General features: G+C 39.2%; 1 protein-coding gene across 1 annotated transcript in view; it reads right to left on the bottom strand.

Annotated features, from left to right (window-relative positions):
• LOC109847779 (succinate dehydrogenase [ubiquinone] flavoprotein subunit, mitochondrial-like) overlaps window positions 1,300-12,605 on the bottom strand; it is a 12,471-nt gene continuing 1,165 nt past the window's right edge. Inside the window, exons 2-15 of the mRNA XM_020417019.1 lie at window positions 11,020-11,107; window positions 10,486-10,632; window positions 10,245-10,385; window positions 9,653-9,738; window positions 9,466-9,558; window positions 9,315-9,378; window positions 9,077-9,220; window positions 3,540-3,727; window positions 3,269-3,443; window positions 3,006-3,176; window positions 2,782-2,851; window positions 2,574-2,694; window positions 2,449-2,486; window positions 1,300-1,680 (exon numbers count right to left, since the gene is read on the bottom strand). Coding sequence (XP_020272608.1) covers window positions 1,578-1,680; window positions 2,449-2,486; window positions 2,574-2,694; window positions 2,782-2,851; window positions 3,006-3,176; window positions 3,269-3,443; window positions 3,540-3,727; window positions 9,077-9,220; window positions 9,315-9,378; window positions 9,466-9,558; window positions 9,653-9,738; window positions 10,245-10,385; window positions 10,486-10,632; window positions 11,020-11,107 — 1,629 coding nt within the window. The 3' untranslated portion in view covers window positions 1,300-1,577. The remainder of the gene's footprint in view (window positions 1,681-2,448; window positions 2,487-2,573; window positions 2,695-2,781; window positions 2,852-3,005; window positions 3,177-3,268; window positions 3,444-3,539; window positions 3,728-9,076; window positions 9,221-9,314; window positions 9,379-9,465; window positions 9,559-9,652; window positions 9,739-10,244; window positions 10,386-10,485; window positions 10,633-11,019; window positions 11,108-12,605) is intronic.

The raw sequence follows: 12,605 nt of genomic DNA, 5'->3' as shown, positions 1-12,605 counted from the left end.
TGAATTTTTATAAGAAATTTTGGGTTTTTAAGAAAAAAATAATGAAACTCGTCCAAGAAAATAAAGGGAAAGTTTAAGGCTTATGAATCTTTACCCTTAGATGGCGACGCATCTAGAGAGAGGAAAATTTTTGAGTGAAACACCAATTGTTTATTATTCCAAAATACTAAAGTGGGGATAAATGAAGAAGAAGAAAAGAAAAACTAGTAGGCATTCAACACGTGTTGTTGCACCACATCTCAATATGAGCGTTGTCGCTAAGGGCGCGTTTGGACAGATTTTTTTTTTTTGGGTTTTTTGGGTGAAAGCCTGACAAAGTGTCAGACTTTCACAGACGTTTTAGGGTGAAAAAGAGGCGTTTTAGGGTGAAAGCCTGACACTTCGTCAGGCTTTCACCCAAAAAACACCCAAAAAAATACGTTCCAAACACGCCCTAACTCCTCTATTTCCAAGACTTTTTGTCGTTGCAACAACAAGTCGAGAGCTGTAGCACCACCAAATCCAACTCTTGTTGCGTTAAGAGGTTGGATGCAGTTGGAACCGCATGCGGCTCCAACACCACCAAACTAAAAGCGGAGGTTGCATGCACTACTATGGCACAGGTAAGGTGTCAAATATATTCATTAATAATTGTTTCTTATGTGGAGAAAACCGCCAAAGGTACCAACTTTCTGAAGGAAAAAAAAAAAAAGCCTTCTCATCTTCTCCTCTTCTCTTTGGTTCCTCTTCGCCTCCTTGAGACCCATACGCAACAAAAAAAGGTCAACTAATCACAGCATTTTCATCTCCTCAAATAAGTTTCATCTCAGTTTTGCTTAGGACCATTTCACAACAGTAAGTAGCGATGACTACACTACTAATACATTACGAGAGAGAAAAGTACGAGGTCCATTCTCTTCGACTCTTTTTAAAAGTGACGAGTCATCATGGAGCCTACATTTCACTCTAGCAGTATCGAAGTAGTGTAATTAGCATTATTCATTTCATAATTTTAAAAGCTTCGGCCAACTCATTATCCAATAGGAGGGGGACACCTCACTTGTCCTCCCTATTGGTCTCATATTTTGGGTCCTTGACAATTAATGTGGTAAAAACAGCAAAACCATATCATTACCACAGCAGCAGCGTAGTTTAGAGGTAGCGTAAAATGATAGAAAGATATCCATAAGAGAAGCCCAGATGACAGAAGGGGAAACAAAATTCCCAAAAACAATAAACATCACTGGTACTACGTACAGATAACACTTTAAAAATTATTATTATTTTTTTTAAAAACAGCACATTTGACAAGAAGATGTATAGGGCGATACCAGAGAGACAGAATTTACATTTAGACAAATAACAAACAGGAGAACATATGAAAACTTTCTTATTTGTTATGAGAATATATATAATCAGAACATCAGTGCTCCCTCGAGTCCGAATACATAACAATGGTATTCACTTCTCTGCCAAACATAAGTTGCGGTTCTCCTATTCTTGAGGAAGCGAGCGTCGTTATTCCGTTCGTTTGAACTTCAAAACCTTCAGTAATCAGGTAATTTCAAAAATCCAACAGAACCGATGACCTTCAGCTTTCAATAAACGCGTGCTTTTGGAGGGAATGTTTCGATTTCACTGTCCAGAGTATTCATATGGACGGGTCTATATGCTAGCCTAACTTTCTCCTTCTCCCAGTACCTATAAACAGAAGAAATATACATTACACAGCTACTTAGAAAGGAGCAGATAAAAAACTTTACGTATCACAGTTCATGTAGTGAATAATATGATGACATATTGCACTTGCCCATATCAGAGCCTCAACTGAGAACCTCCATTACTTTATGTCCGTGTAAGTCTACTCATTCACTTATCGTACCGGCTTCAAAACATCATATGTGGGTAATGACTGACTATATATAAAAGTTCAAATTGGAAGATAGAATAGTAACTCATAAAAACTATATTTCACCTTACGAAAGTATTTCTAGAACAAATGTTCTCATCTTTCATAAGTGAAATACAAGTTACCCATGTTCCTCCTTTTCGTTCTTTGCTGAGAAAAAAAATCGGCACACAAGTTTGACCGGAGCTATTACTCATTCATATGTGGTAGAAAAAATCAGCTAGAGACTTTGAGCAATAGCAAGCTATAATCTATTACAAAGGGAAGATATGGGTATGAGGTGGTAGCTCATTTCGCTAGATAAGCTACCAAGAGGCATATAGTTATGAGCTCCATTCTGCAGTCACATTGAAAGGTTGTGGGCCATTCCACTTCTATATTTTGGTTGCTTATTTAGCTAAATAAGGTGACTGCTCACATCCAGTATGCCCACTATACACATCCACACACTACAAAAGAATTCCCATTGGAGACTGAAGCACGTGAAATGTAGAATGAACTAGATCCTATTATCACGATTGCAGACAAAACTGAATATAAAAGAGGATATGAATACCAACCCTAGTGTGTGCTTCATCCAATTCTCATCATCTCTTTTCTGCAGATAACAAATGATACATAATGTTAAACAAAACAACTCAAACGGTGGGGAAACAAAATAAGAAAGCCAGGGAAAGGATCTAACTGCAAAGTCTTCACGGGCATGAGCTCCTCTACTCTCTTTTCTTGCTTCAGCCGAATGCATGGTTATACATGCATTTATTAAAAGATTTTCCAGTTCAATAGTCTCTATTAAGTCAGAATTCCTACAATTGTAATGAGAAACATGTTTCAATTAATGGAATCTAAAAACTGGAATTTCAACAAATAATGTGCGAAGAGGAAAGAACTACCATATTAACGACCGATCACGGATTTGGACCTCACGGAAACTCTCCCATGCCTCGTCAATCAACTGACAGCCTATATAAATTCAAGAAACGGTGATCAGCTTATCCAGACAGCAACATTCAAGCAGATATTGCCTATAGCCAATTTTAAGCTCTAGATGGTCCTTACAAGCATGTGTAGAAAATAAACAGCTAGGAAAACTTTCCTTAGTAGGTGTAGATAGTACCTTCTTCTAAAGTATCTTGAGTTCGGAACACAGCAGCATTATTCTGCATCACCCTTTGCATATTGAGACGAATCTTTGAAGTTGGCAATGACCCATTTGAGTTTCTTAACTTATCTAACCAAGCAACAGTCCCTTCCCCAGCATCTTTATCAAGAGGTTTTTGCTTCTCTCCTACAAGGATGTATATAATATATCTGTTACATAAGGGACTATTTTTTACACATAAGATATGTAACAAGAGAGATGACAACAAAATGACTTGCCTGGCTTGTGAATCTCAGCAACCCTGTTAGCACAAGCTCTGCCAAAAACAACTATATCAAGAAGGGAATTTGCACCGAGCCGATTAGCACCATGAACAGAGGCACATGCTGCCTCCCCAGCAGCCATTAGTCCTGGAACTACTGCATCTGGGTCATTTCCTTTCATGGTTACAACCTGAAGACCAACCAGGCTAAAATAATATAGCAAGCAGAAAATTTATTATGCCAATAATAATAATAATTACACAGGTTATGAGATTGTTGAACATACCTCCCCATGGTAATTTGTCGGGATCCCTCCCATGTTGTAGTGAACTGTAGGTAAGACAGGAATTGGCTCCTTGGTGACATCAACACCAGCAAAAATAGCAGCAGTTTCTGATATACCAGGAAGTCTTTCCTTAAGAACCTCGGGAGGTAAATGATTCAAGTGCAGATAAATATGATCCTTCAGTGGTCCTGAAGAAGATCAGAGCAACTATCAGAGCCTAAGTAAATACAGGTAATATGATCCTTCTGTTGGGAAATTACCCGGATTCCCCTATTGCCAGATTTGAGAGAAAGCGAAAAATAAATTACGCAAAATTGAGGAACACGTAAGATTTACGTGGTTCGGCACAAAATTGCCTACGTCCACGGGCTGCTGCAGATCTTTCACTATTTGGGAGAAATTTTACAACACTCAATTTTTCTCACAACTCAATCCCACTCTGAAAATTGCTCACAATTTTCTCTCGCAAAGACTTTTCTCTAAGCCTTTCTTTTCTCTCTCTTGTTCTTCTATAAGAGGAGTTGTTTCTGGGATGATTTTTTCTTAAGAGTTTGGGGGCCTATTTATAGTGTTTGGAAAAACACTATGCACTAATATTTTATTAGTGGTGGGGCCCGTGGTGGGGCCCACGTACAATTTTTTCTTGCTCTGGGACCCGCTCACCTATCCTCTTCTGATTTTCCGGTGGCATGAGAATTTTGACAAAGCCGAAAGAGCCAAAGGCTCTTTCGGTGGCATGAGAAGTTTGAAAAAAAAACTTTCTTTTGTGTGCTTTCGGTGGTCTGCACACATTCTTTGACTAACAATCTCCCACTTGAAGACTGATTTTAATCTGTCTTCACTTCTCGATCTATGCAGCAGCTCTTCCCGGTCTTCATACTATTGCAGGCCAACTGAAGCTGAACACAGCTTCAGTTTGTCAATAGTCACCGTCTTTGTCAGCATGTCTGCCGGATTTTGAGCTCCACTGATCTTTTCAAGCTTCAAAATTCCATCTTCCAGAAGTGACCGGATAAAATGATACCGCATCTGTATGTGCTTCGTTCTGGAATGGAAAGACGGATTCTTCGCTAGATGAATAGCACTTTGACTGTCGCAGTATAAGACATTGTCTTCTTGTTTCTTGCCTAATTCATCCAAGAAATTTTGAAGCCACACCATTTCCTTGCTGGCTTCTGTAACAGCGACATATTCTGCTTCAGTTGTGGAGAGAGCAACTATCTTCTGCAGTTGAGAAGCCCAACTCACTGCAGTACCTCCTAGAGTATATACATACCCTGTAGTGCTCTTTCTGATATCAACATTTCCTGCTAGATCAGCATCTACATAGCCTGTTAGTATTGTATCTCCACCTTTGAAATGTACCCACTGGTTTTGCATCTTGCATGTTGAACCTGGAGAGTACTTTGTTGATGTACTCAGCCTGTGATAACATCAAGATTCTAGACTTCGTGTCTCTCTTGATCCTCATTCCAAGAATCTGTTTTGCAGCACCAAGATCTTTCATCGCGAACTGTTTTGACAATTTCTGCTTCAAATTTATAATCTCTTGCAGATCTGATCCTGCAACGAGCATGTCATCAACGTATAACAATAAAATAATGAAGCTATTGTCAAACCTCTTGATATAGCAACAATGATCTGCTTGGCATCTAGTGAAACCGTTGCTGTCCATAAAGCTGTCAAACTTCTTGTTCCACTGCCTGGGAGCTTGTTTCAATCCATACAAGCTCTTCTTCAAACGACATACTAGATTTTCCTTGCCTGCCTTTATGAAGCCTTCTGGTTGCTTCATATAAATCTCCTCCTCCAAATCACCATGAAGGAAAGCTGTTTTTACATCTAACTGCTCAAGATGTAAATTCTCAGCAGCTACAATTTTCAACACTAATCTGATTGTAGTTAGTTTCACAACCGGAGAAAAAATTTCATTGTAGTCGATACCTTCCTTTTGCTGAAAGCCTTTGACAACCAACCTTGCCTTGTAGCGTTTGTTCCCATCATGTTCTTCTTTGATCCTGTAAATCCATTTGTTATGAAGAGCTTTCTTACCTTGTGGTAATTCAGCTAAGTCCCATGTCTGATTTGACATGAGCGAGTCCATCTCATCTTGCATAGCAGACTCCCACTTGACTGAATCCTTCACCTGTATTGCTTCGTCATAACACTCCGGTTCACCACTGTCAGTCAGCAACAGATAGTGCAAAGAAGGCGAATAACGCTGGGTTGGCTTAGGAATTCTGGAGGAGCGTCTCACTTCTGGCGTGCTTGGTTCTTCTTGAAATGCTTCAGGGCTAGTCTGAACATCTTTTTCAGAAATCTCCTCAAATTCAGCAAATTCCTTTGTTTCAGCTTTTGTACTGGAGCTACTTGATTCTGCAGTTGATCTGTCTTTGTACATCACATTCTCATTGAATATGACATCTCTGCTTCTGATGATCTTCCGATTTTCATAATCCCAAAATCGGTAACCAAACTCATCACCACCATAACCAACAAAAATACATTTGTTAGATTTGGCATCAAGTTTACTTCTTTCAGCAGAATCTATGTGTACATAAGAGATACAACCAAAAATTCTTAAATGTGAAAGGTTTACCTCTTTTTTGCTCCAAGCTTCTTCCGGTATTCCACCATCCAAAGGAACTGAGGGTCCACGGTTGATTAGGTAGGCTGCGGTATTGATAGCTTCAGCCCATAGGAACTTGGGCAGTCCGGTATGTATCCTCATGTTTATGGCACGTTCATTCAAAGTTCTGTTCATGCGCTCCGCTACGCCATTCTACTGTGGTGTCATGGGAACTGTTTTCTCCATCTTGATCCCGCTGTTTGCGCAAAACTCTTTGAATCTACTGTCTTTGTACTCTCCTCCATTGTCTGACCTCAACTTCTTTATCTTCAAACCAGTTTCATTTTCCACCATGGCCTTCCATTTTCTGAAGGTATCAAAGACTTCTGATTTCTTCTTCAGAAAATAAACCCACACCTTCCTTGTAGAATCATCAATGAAGGTGACATAGTACAGTGAGCCTGCAAGAGATGAAACTGGAGATGGTCCCCATACGTCGGTATGAATTAATTCTAACCTTTCTGTCTTGGGTGTCTTGCCAATCTTTGCAAAACTGACTTTCTTCTGTTTGCCAAAGATGCAATCCTCGCATAGGCCGACATCTACATTCTTCAGATCCGGTAGCTTCCCTTTTGACAGAAGTGTCTTCATCCCTTTCTCGCTCATATGGCCAAGCCTTTGGTGCCATAGGTTTGATTTTTCATCTGCATCTGTTACTGCAATGATATTCTCTAAGTTAGAGGTTATATAGAGAGTACCACTTTTCTTACCTCGAGCAATGACGAGTGCTCCTTTGGTAATCTTCCATTCATGACCCGAGAAGGTTGTACAATAACCCTCTCCATCAAGTTGTCCCACAGAGATCAAATTCCTTCTAAGACCAGGAATATGTCTTACTCCTTGCAGCTTCTATGTGGTCTGATTTGGCAATTTTAATCGAATGTCTCCCTTGCCAACAATCTTCAAGGTTTCATCATCTGCTAGATGTACCTTTCCGAAATCACCGCTGACGTAGTTCTCCATGATTTCTCGGCATGGGGTGGAATGAAAAGATGCCCCTGAATCAAGAATCCATGATTCAATCGGACTGTTGACGCTTAGAATCATAGCATCACCTCCTTCCTCAGTCACGTTGGCAGACTCCTGTGCGCCGGTGTTTTTCTTCGGTGCCCGACACTCCCTCTTGAAATGACCCTTCTTGCCACAATTGTAGCACTTGAAGTCTTTCTTTCCTGATCTAGATTTGCTCCTTCTAGATTTTGATCTGCCGTGATTTGAACTTCTTTCTGAAGTTCTTCCCCTAGACTCCGTGTGTAAAGCTGAGGAGGTTGAAGCTTCACCCGATTCTCTCCGTCGGATCTCTTCACTAAGAACCAGATCACGAACATCATCGAACTTCAACTTGTTGCTTCCCGATGAGCTACTCACAGCCGTGACTGTAGCGTTCCAGCTTTCTGGTAGAGAAGAAAGAAGTATCAATGCTCGTACTTCTTCATCAAATTCAATCCCAACTGAACTCAACTGGGTTGTGACTATGTTGAGTTCATTGAGATGTTGAGCTGTCGATGCGCCTTCCGTCATTCGCAAATTGAACAGCCGCCTCATCAAGTGAACTTTGTTTGAGGCAGAGGGCTTCTCGTACATGCTGCAGAGAGCCGCCATAAGACCCGCCGTGGTCTTTTCCTTTGCTATGTTGAAGGCAACGTTGCGGGATAGCGTCAATCGGATAACTCCAAGGGCTTGTCTGTCGAGGAGAGCCCACTCTTCATCCTTCATATCATCTGGCTTCTTTCCCGAGAGAGGTTGATACAGCTTCTTCTGGTACAGATAGTCTTCGATCTGCATCTTCCAAAAGCCGAAGTCCGCACCATCGAACTTCTCAATTTTTACCTTCCCTTCGTCTGCAGCCATCGCTCCCACTCGAATCTGACTTCCTCTGGATCGTTTCTGACAATTTCTGCGAACCACCTTGTATTAAGATACCTCTGCCGACACGGCAAAATTCCACTATTCACAAAATTTACTATTCACGTGAATAGTAACCTTGCAGAAATTTGACAGACGTCACAACCAGAGCTCTGATACCAGTTGTTGGGAAATTACCCGGATTCCCCTATTGCCAGATTTGAGAGAAAGCGAAAAATAAATTACGCAAAATTGGGGAACACGTAAGATTTACGTGGTTCGGCACAAAATTGCCTACGTCCACGGGCTGCTGCAGATCTTTCACTATTTGGGAGAAATTTTACAACACTCAATTTTTCTCACAACTCAATCCCACTCTGAAAATTGCTCATAATTTTCTCTCACAAAGACTTTTCTCTAAGCCTTTCTTTTCTCTCTCTTGTTCTTCTATAAGAGGAGTTGTTTCTGGGATGATTTTTCCTCAAGAGTTTGGGGGCCTATTTATAGTGTTTGGGAAAACACTATGCACTAATATTTTATTAGTGGTGGGGCCCGCGGTGGGGCCCACGTACAATTTTTTCTTGCTCTGGGACCCGCTCACCTATCCTCTTCTGATTTTCCGGTGGCATGAGAATTTTGACAAAGCCGAAAGAGCCAAAGGCTCTTTCGGTGGCATGAGAAGTTTGAAAAAAAAACTTTCCTTTGTGTGCTTTCGGTGGTCTGCACACATTCTTTGACTAACACCTTCAATGGTCCTGAACAAGATTGGAACAATTATCAAGTTCCTATGCGAATAATCGTGCACTAAAATAATTACCTAAAAAAGAAAACAAAAACTCAAGGTAAAAATGTATACGGTAGCCAAGGAAGTAGGATGCTCCTGGGTTTCATCAACTAAGTAATAAAAACTAGAAATATCATACTAGTCAATCAAGACTGATAGAAGAATATAGTCTAAATTAAACAAGAGGAATGGTAGTCCAATTAATCATGAGAAACATTAGACCAACAGAAAGCAAATAAATTGTATCAAAAATGAGCTTTCATTTTTTTGATTCCATACCTACACCACGACCTTCTCTGATTTCCATTGTCATAGACCTTGAAACAACATCCCGAGATGCAAGATCTTTTGCAGTAGGAGCATATCTTTCCATAAAACGCTCTCCTTCACTGTTCCGAAGGATACCACCTTCACCTCGAGATCCTAATAAAATTATAAACAGGAATAACACATTAGCATCCACATATTGCTGTATCACATGACACAGAACTACATAATGCTGGCCAGTAGTAAGGACCTTCAGTAATGAGACAGCCAGCGCCATATATCCCAGTCGGGTGGAACTGTACAAATTCAAGATCCTACAGAGAAAAATTACAAGTCAAACTTGAGTATAGTGCTTAGTGGTGTTTCCTCCAAAAAAAATTTCTACACAACCAAAAAAAAACCTGAAGTGGTAATCCAGCACGTGCAACCATAGCATTGCCATCTCCTGTGCACGTATGAGCTGAAGTTGCAGAGAAATAAGCTCTTCCATAACCCTAACAAGATTATAAAAGTATTAATTTCAAAGATGTTATACTCGATGTTGAATCCCAATCAAGCTATAATGGAAAAACTAGAAAACATAGCTACCCCAGTGGCTAAAATTGTTGATGCAGCACGGAAGCGATGAAGTGTCCCATCCTCCATGTTGAGAGCAATCACTCCCTGACAAGTGCCTAAGCATAATTGAAAAATATAAAACAAAAAAAACGCATAAATAATTACAAGATGAATACCATGGGAAACCAACCAGAGAAGAAAGGGAAAATTTTCAAATGCAAAGTATTGACTTCTTGACCGCTAGCATGTACATCATGTGCTAAACAGCATAGAAGGATAGAACATTGCAAACAACAGACTACCATTGTTAAGGGTTAATATGTATCAAGGAAACAACGAATATCATCATGCAGCTTTATAACTTCTTTGCCAAATATAAACAAGTTTTATATGATGTAAAATTAACAAAGAGCAGGTACAAATGCTAATTCAGGATCCAGCAAAAAGACAAATCAAATTCATGCACACATATTAGTTGAAAGCAAATGAAAATGCACAAGTCATTTAGATGTACTAATTTTCTAAAACACTTGGTACGTGCAAAACCATGCAGGTCTTTTCTCTTATCACAAAGGGCAAGCCTTTATATAAACAAATAGATGAAGTTTATTTAATAGGTTACCAGTATTATCCATTATCAGATCCAATGCAAAGTATTCCACAAAAAACTGAGTATTGTGCTTCATTGCTTGCCCATAAAGCGTATGCAACAATGCATGACCGGTTCTATCTGCAGCACATGCACAACGATAGGCCTGACCTCCTAAAGATGCAGAACAAATTCACATAAGAACAGGAAATAATAAATAAGTATACACAACCACCTAACAGGGAATGCTATATCAAAAAATATGAGCCACTACCTTTTCCAAAGTTCAAACTTTGCCCTCCAAAAGCACGTTGATATATTTTTCCATCATCTGTTCTAGAGAATGGTAATCCGTAATTTTCCAGTTCGATAACTGCTTTGGGTGCCTCTCTGCACATATATTGGATAGCATCTTGATCACCTGATGACATATTAACACGCAGGTCACAAACGTGAGATCACACAGATTGAACAGCTAAAGAATATTGAATCAATTAAAATATAACACCCTCATCATTTGACATTGTTAGCTTCAAACTAAGACAGACTTCTAGCAGTTTTTACATTTCGATTTGCCTTGTGTCTGTGTTCCAAAAAACACTTGCAAACATAGGTATACTAAAAGCTTGTTATCCACAGATATCAGAAATGACAGAGGAATAATAAACTTTTAGTTTTGACTTATGTAAAACAAGGAAGAGTTCTTGCTGAGAATGTTTCACTCTCCAACCAGCAAGCAAAATAAGTATAAGGGTAAGTGCTTATACATTGAACAAACTGAGTTCAAAATTTGGTCTGAAAAGTTTACCTAACCAATCACTTCCTTTGACGGTATCATACATATGCCACCTCCAATCATCTTCCGTCATATTACCCAAGGCAGCATTTATACCACCCTGCATAGGATGTACCATTACAATTACTAACAGCTTCAAGAGAACAACGCCAGAATAAATAAATGAATTATCTATACAACTGAAGTCAGAAAACCGCTCAAAAGATTCAAAATGCTGTAAAATTTTAGATAGCAACGATAATAAACTAGTATAACATGTCAGTCCCAAGTTTGCAGTATGCAGTTACACGTTTCTGAAATTTATCAAATAATAAGCTAGTCAACGAGAATTCTTTCTTCATGCTGGTAATCTTAGCCATTCAATCATTCACCGTTTGGTAATATGAAATATTATATGTTATTAGAGTACACAAAAGCTACTTTTATATGGTTAATAATTAATGGAGAAGTAGCTTTTTTCTGAATGGTATTTTCAGTCAAAAGAAAGTCTGTAACAAGCTGGTCAAAGATTAGTGTTTATAAGTTTATTCATGCCGGTAATTATCCAATGACATAGAAGCATTCAGTCCACTGCTAACTAACACATGCCAACCCACCTCGAAAGCATGCGTAGCTGACTCAATTGTTATTTTTGTTTTTGATTTTTTTTCTTTCTAATAGACATATTTGTATCTGTATCAAGAGTGAAGGGGTTTTGTATTATCATAATACTCAATTTCACACGTCTTTGAATTTACATTATGCTAAGCTAGACTAGGTTAACATCATAAAAAGCAGAAAGTCCTATAGTTAAATTCTCAGCTTTTGTAATAGAGCCTTTGCTGTTTGCGCAAGTCATTAACTATCGCTATGATTACATATGAATGCTATTCTTTTCAGTAGAGCCACTTGCTGCACAGAAAAGATAACATCAGGAACTGGGTGCATCTCACTTTAGAGTTGAAATCAGGTAAATCTAATCAGCATATAGTAGCCTCAAGACACCAATATCATGCAACGGTTTCATATGCTAAAATGAATCTTACATTAGATAACTTAGAGATTCTGAGAAAGCCTTTGAAGGTGATTGGTCCATAAGAAAATTCTATCACTCACCAGAAGGCAAATATTCATAAGATTTTATGAGAAACTAGAGAAAGGGGTCACTTTAAGGCCATAAGAAAACCTATCTCCAAACAGATCGGTAACCTTGCAACGAGCATTTAGCAAAAAAAAAAAAAAAAGCATACTCGTAAGTTTAATATCCTTTCTCCGCTAATTATATGTAACTCCAGCTTCCATGGTTCCTTAAAAGGTAGCATTTTTAGCAATAATAATAATAATAATAATGTGCTTAGAAACCTCTATTAGAAAATCTAGCAAGACAACACCAATCTATTCCACTCTTTCAATCCAAGAAGACACCAATCTATTCCACTCTTTCAATCCAAGAAGTCAGGGTTCACATCAATGTTCTAAAAAGCAGTCTGGGCCCACCTAGGCCTAAACTGTGCTTAGGTCGCCCGCGTAGGAGCATGAGCCACATCCACAGATTGCACCGTTTAGATCATGGTCATGATTTCCTCTGCTGCCGTCTCCACACCCTCAAACCTCCTCCG

The sequence above is a fragment of the Asparagus officinalis genome, chromosome 7 (genome assembly GCF_001876935.1).
Source record: "Asparagus officinalis chromosome 7, Aspof.V1, whole genome shotgun sequence".
Lineage (NCBI taxonomy): Eukaryota > Viridiplantae > Streptophyta > Magnoliopsida > Asparagales > Asparagaceae > Asparagus > Asparagus officinalis.
The sequence above is the reverse complement of the archived record's forward strand: the minus strand, read 5'-3'. Positions and strand labels throughout refer to the sequence as shown.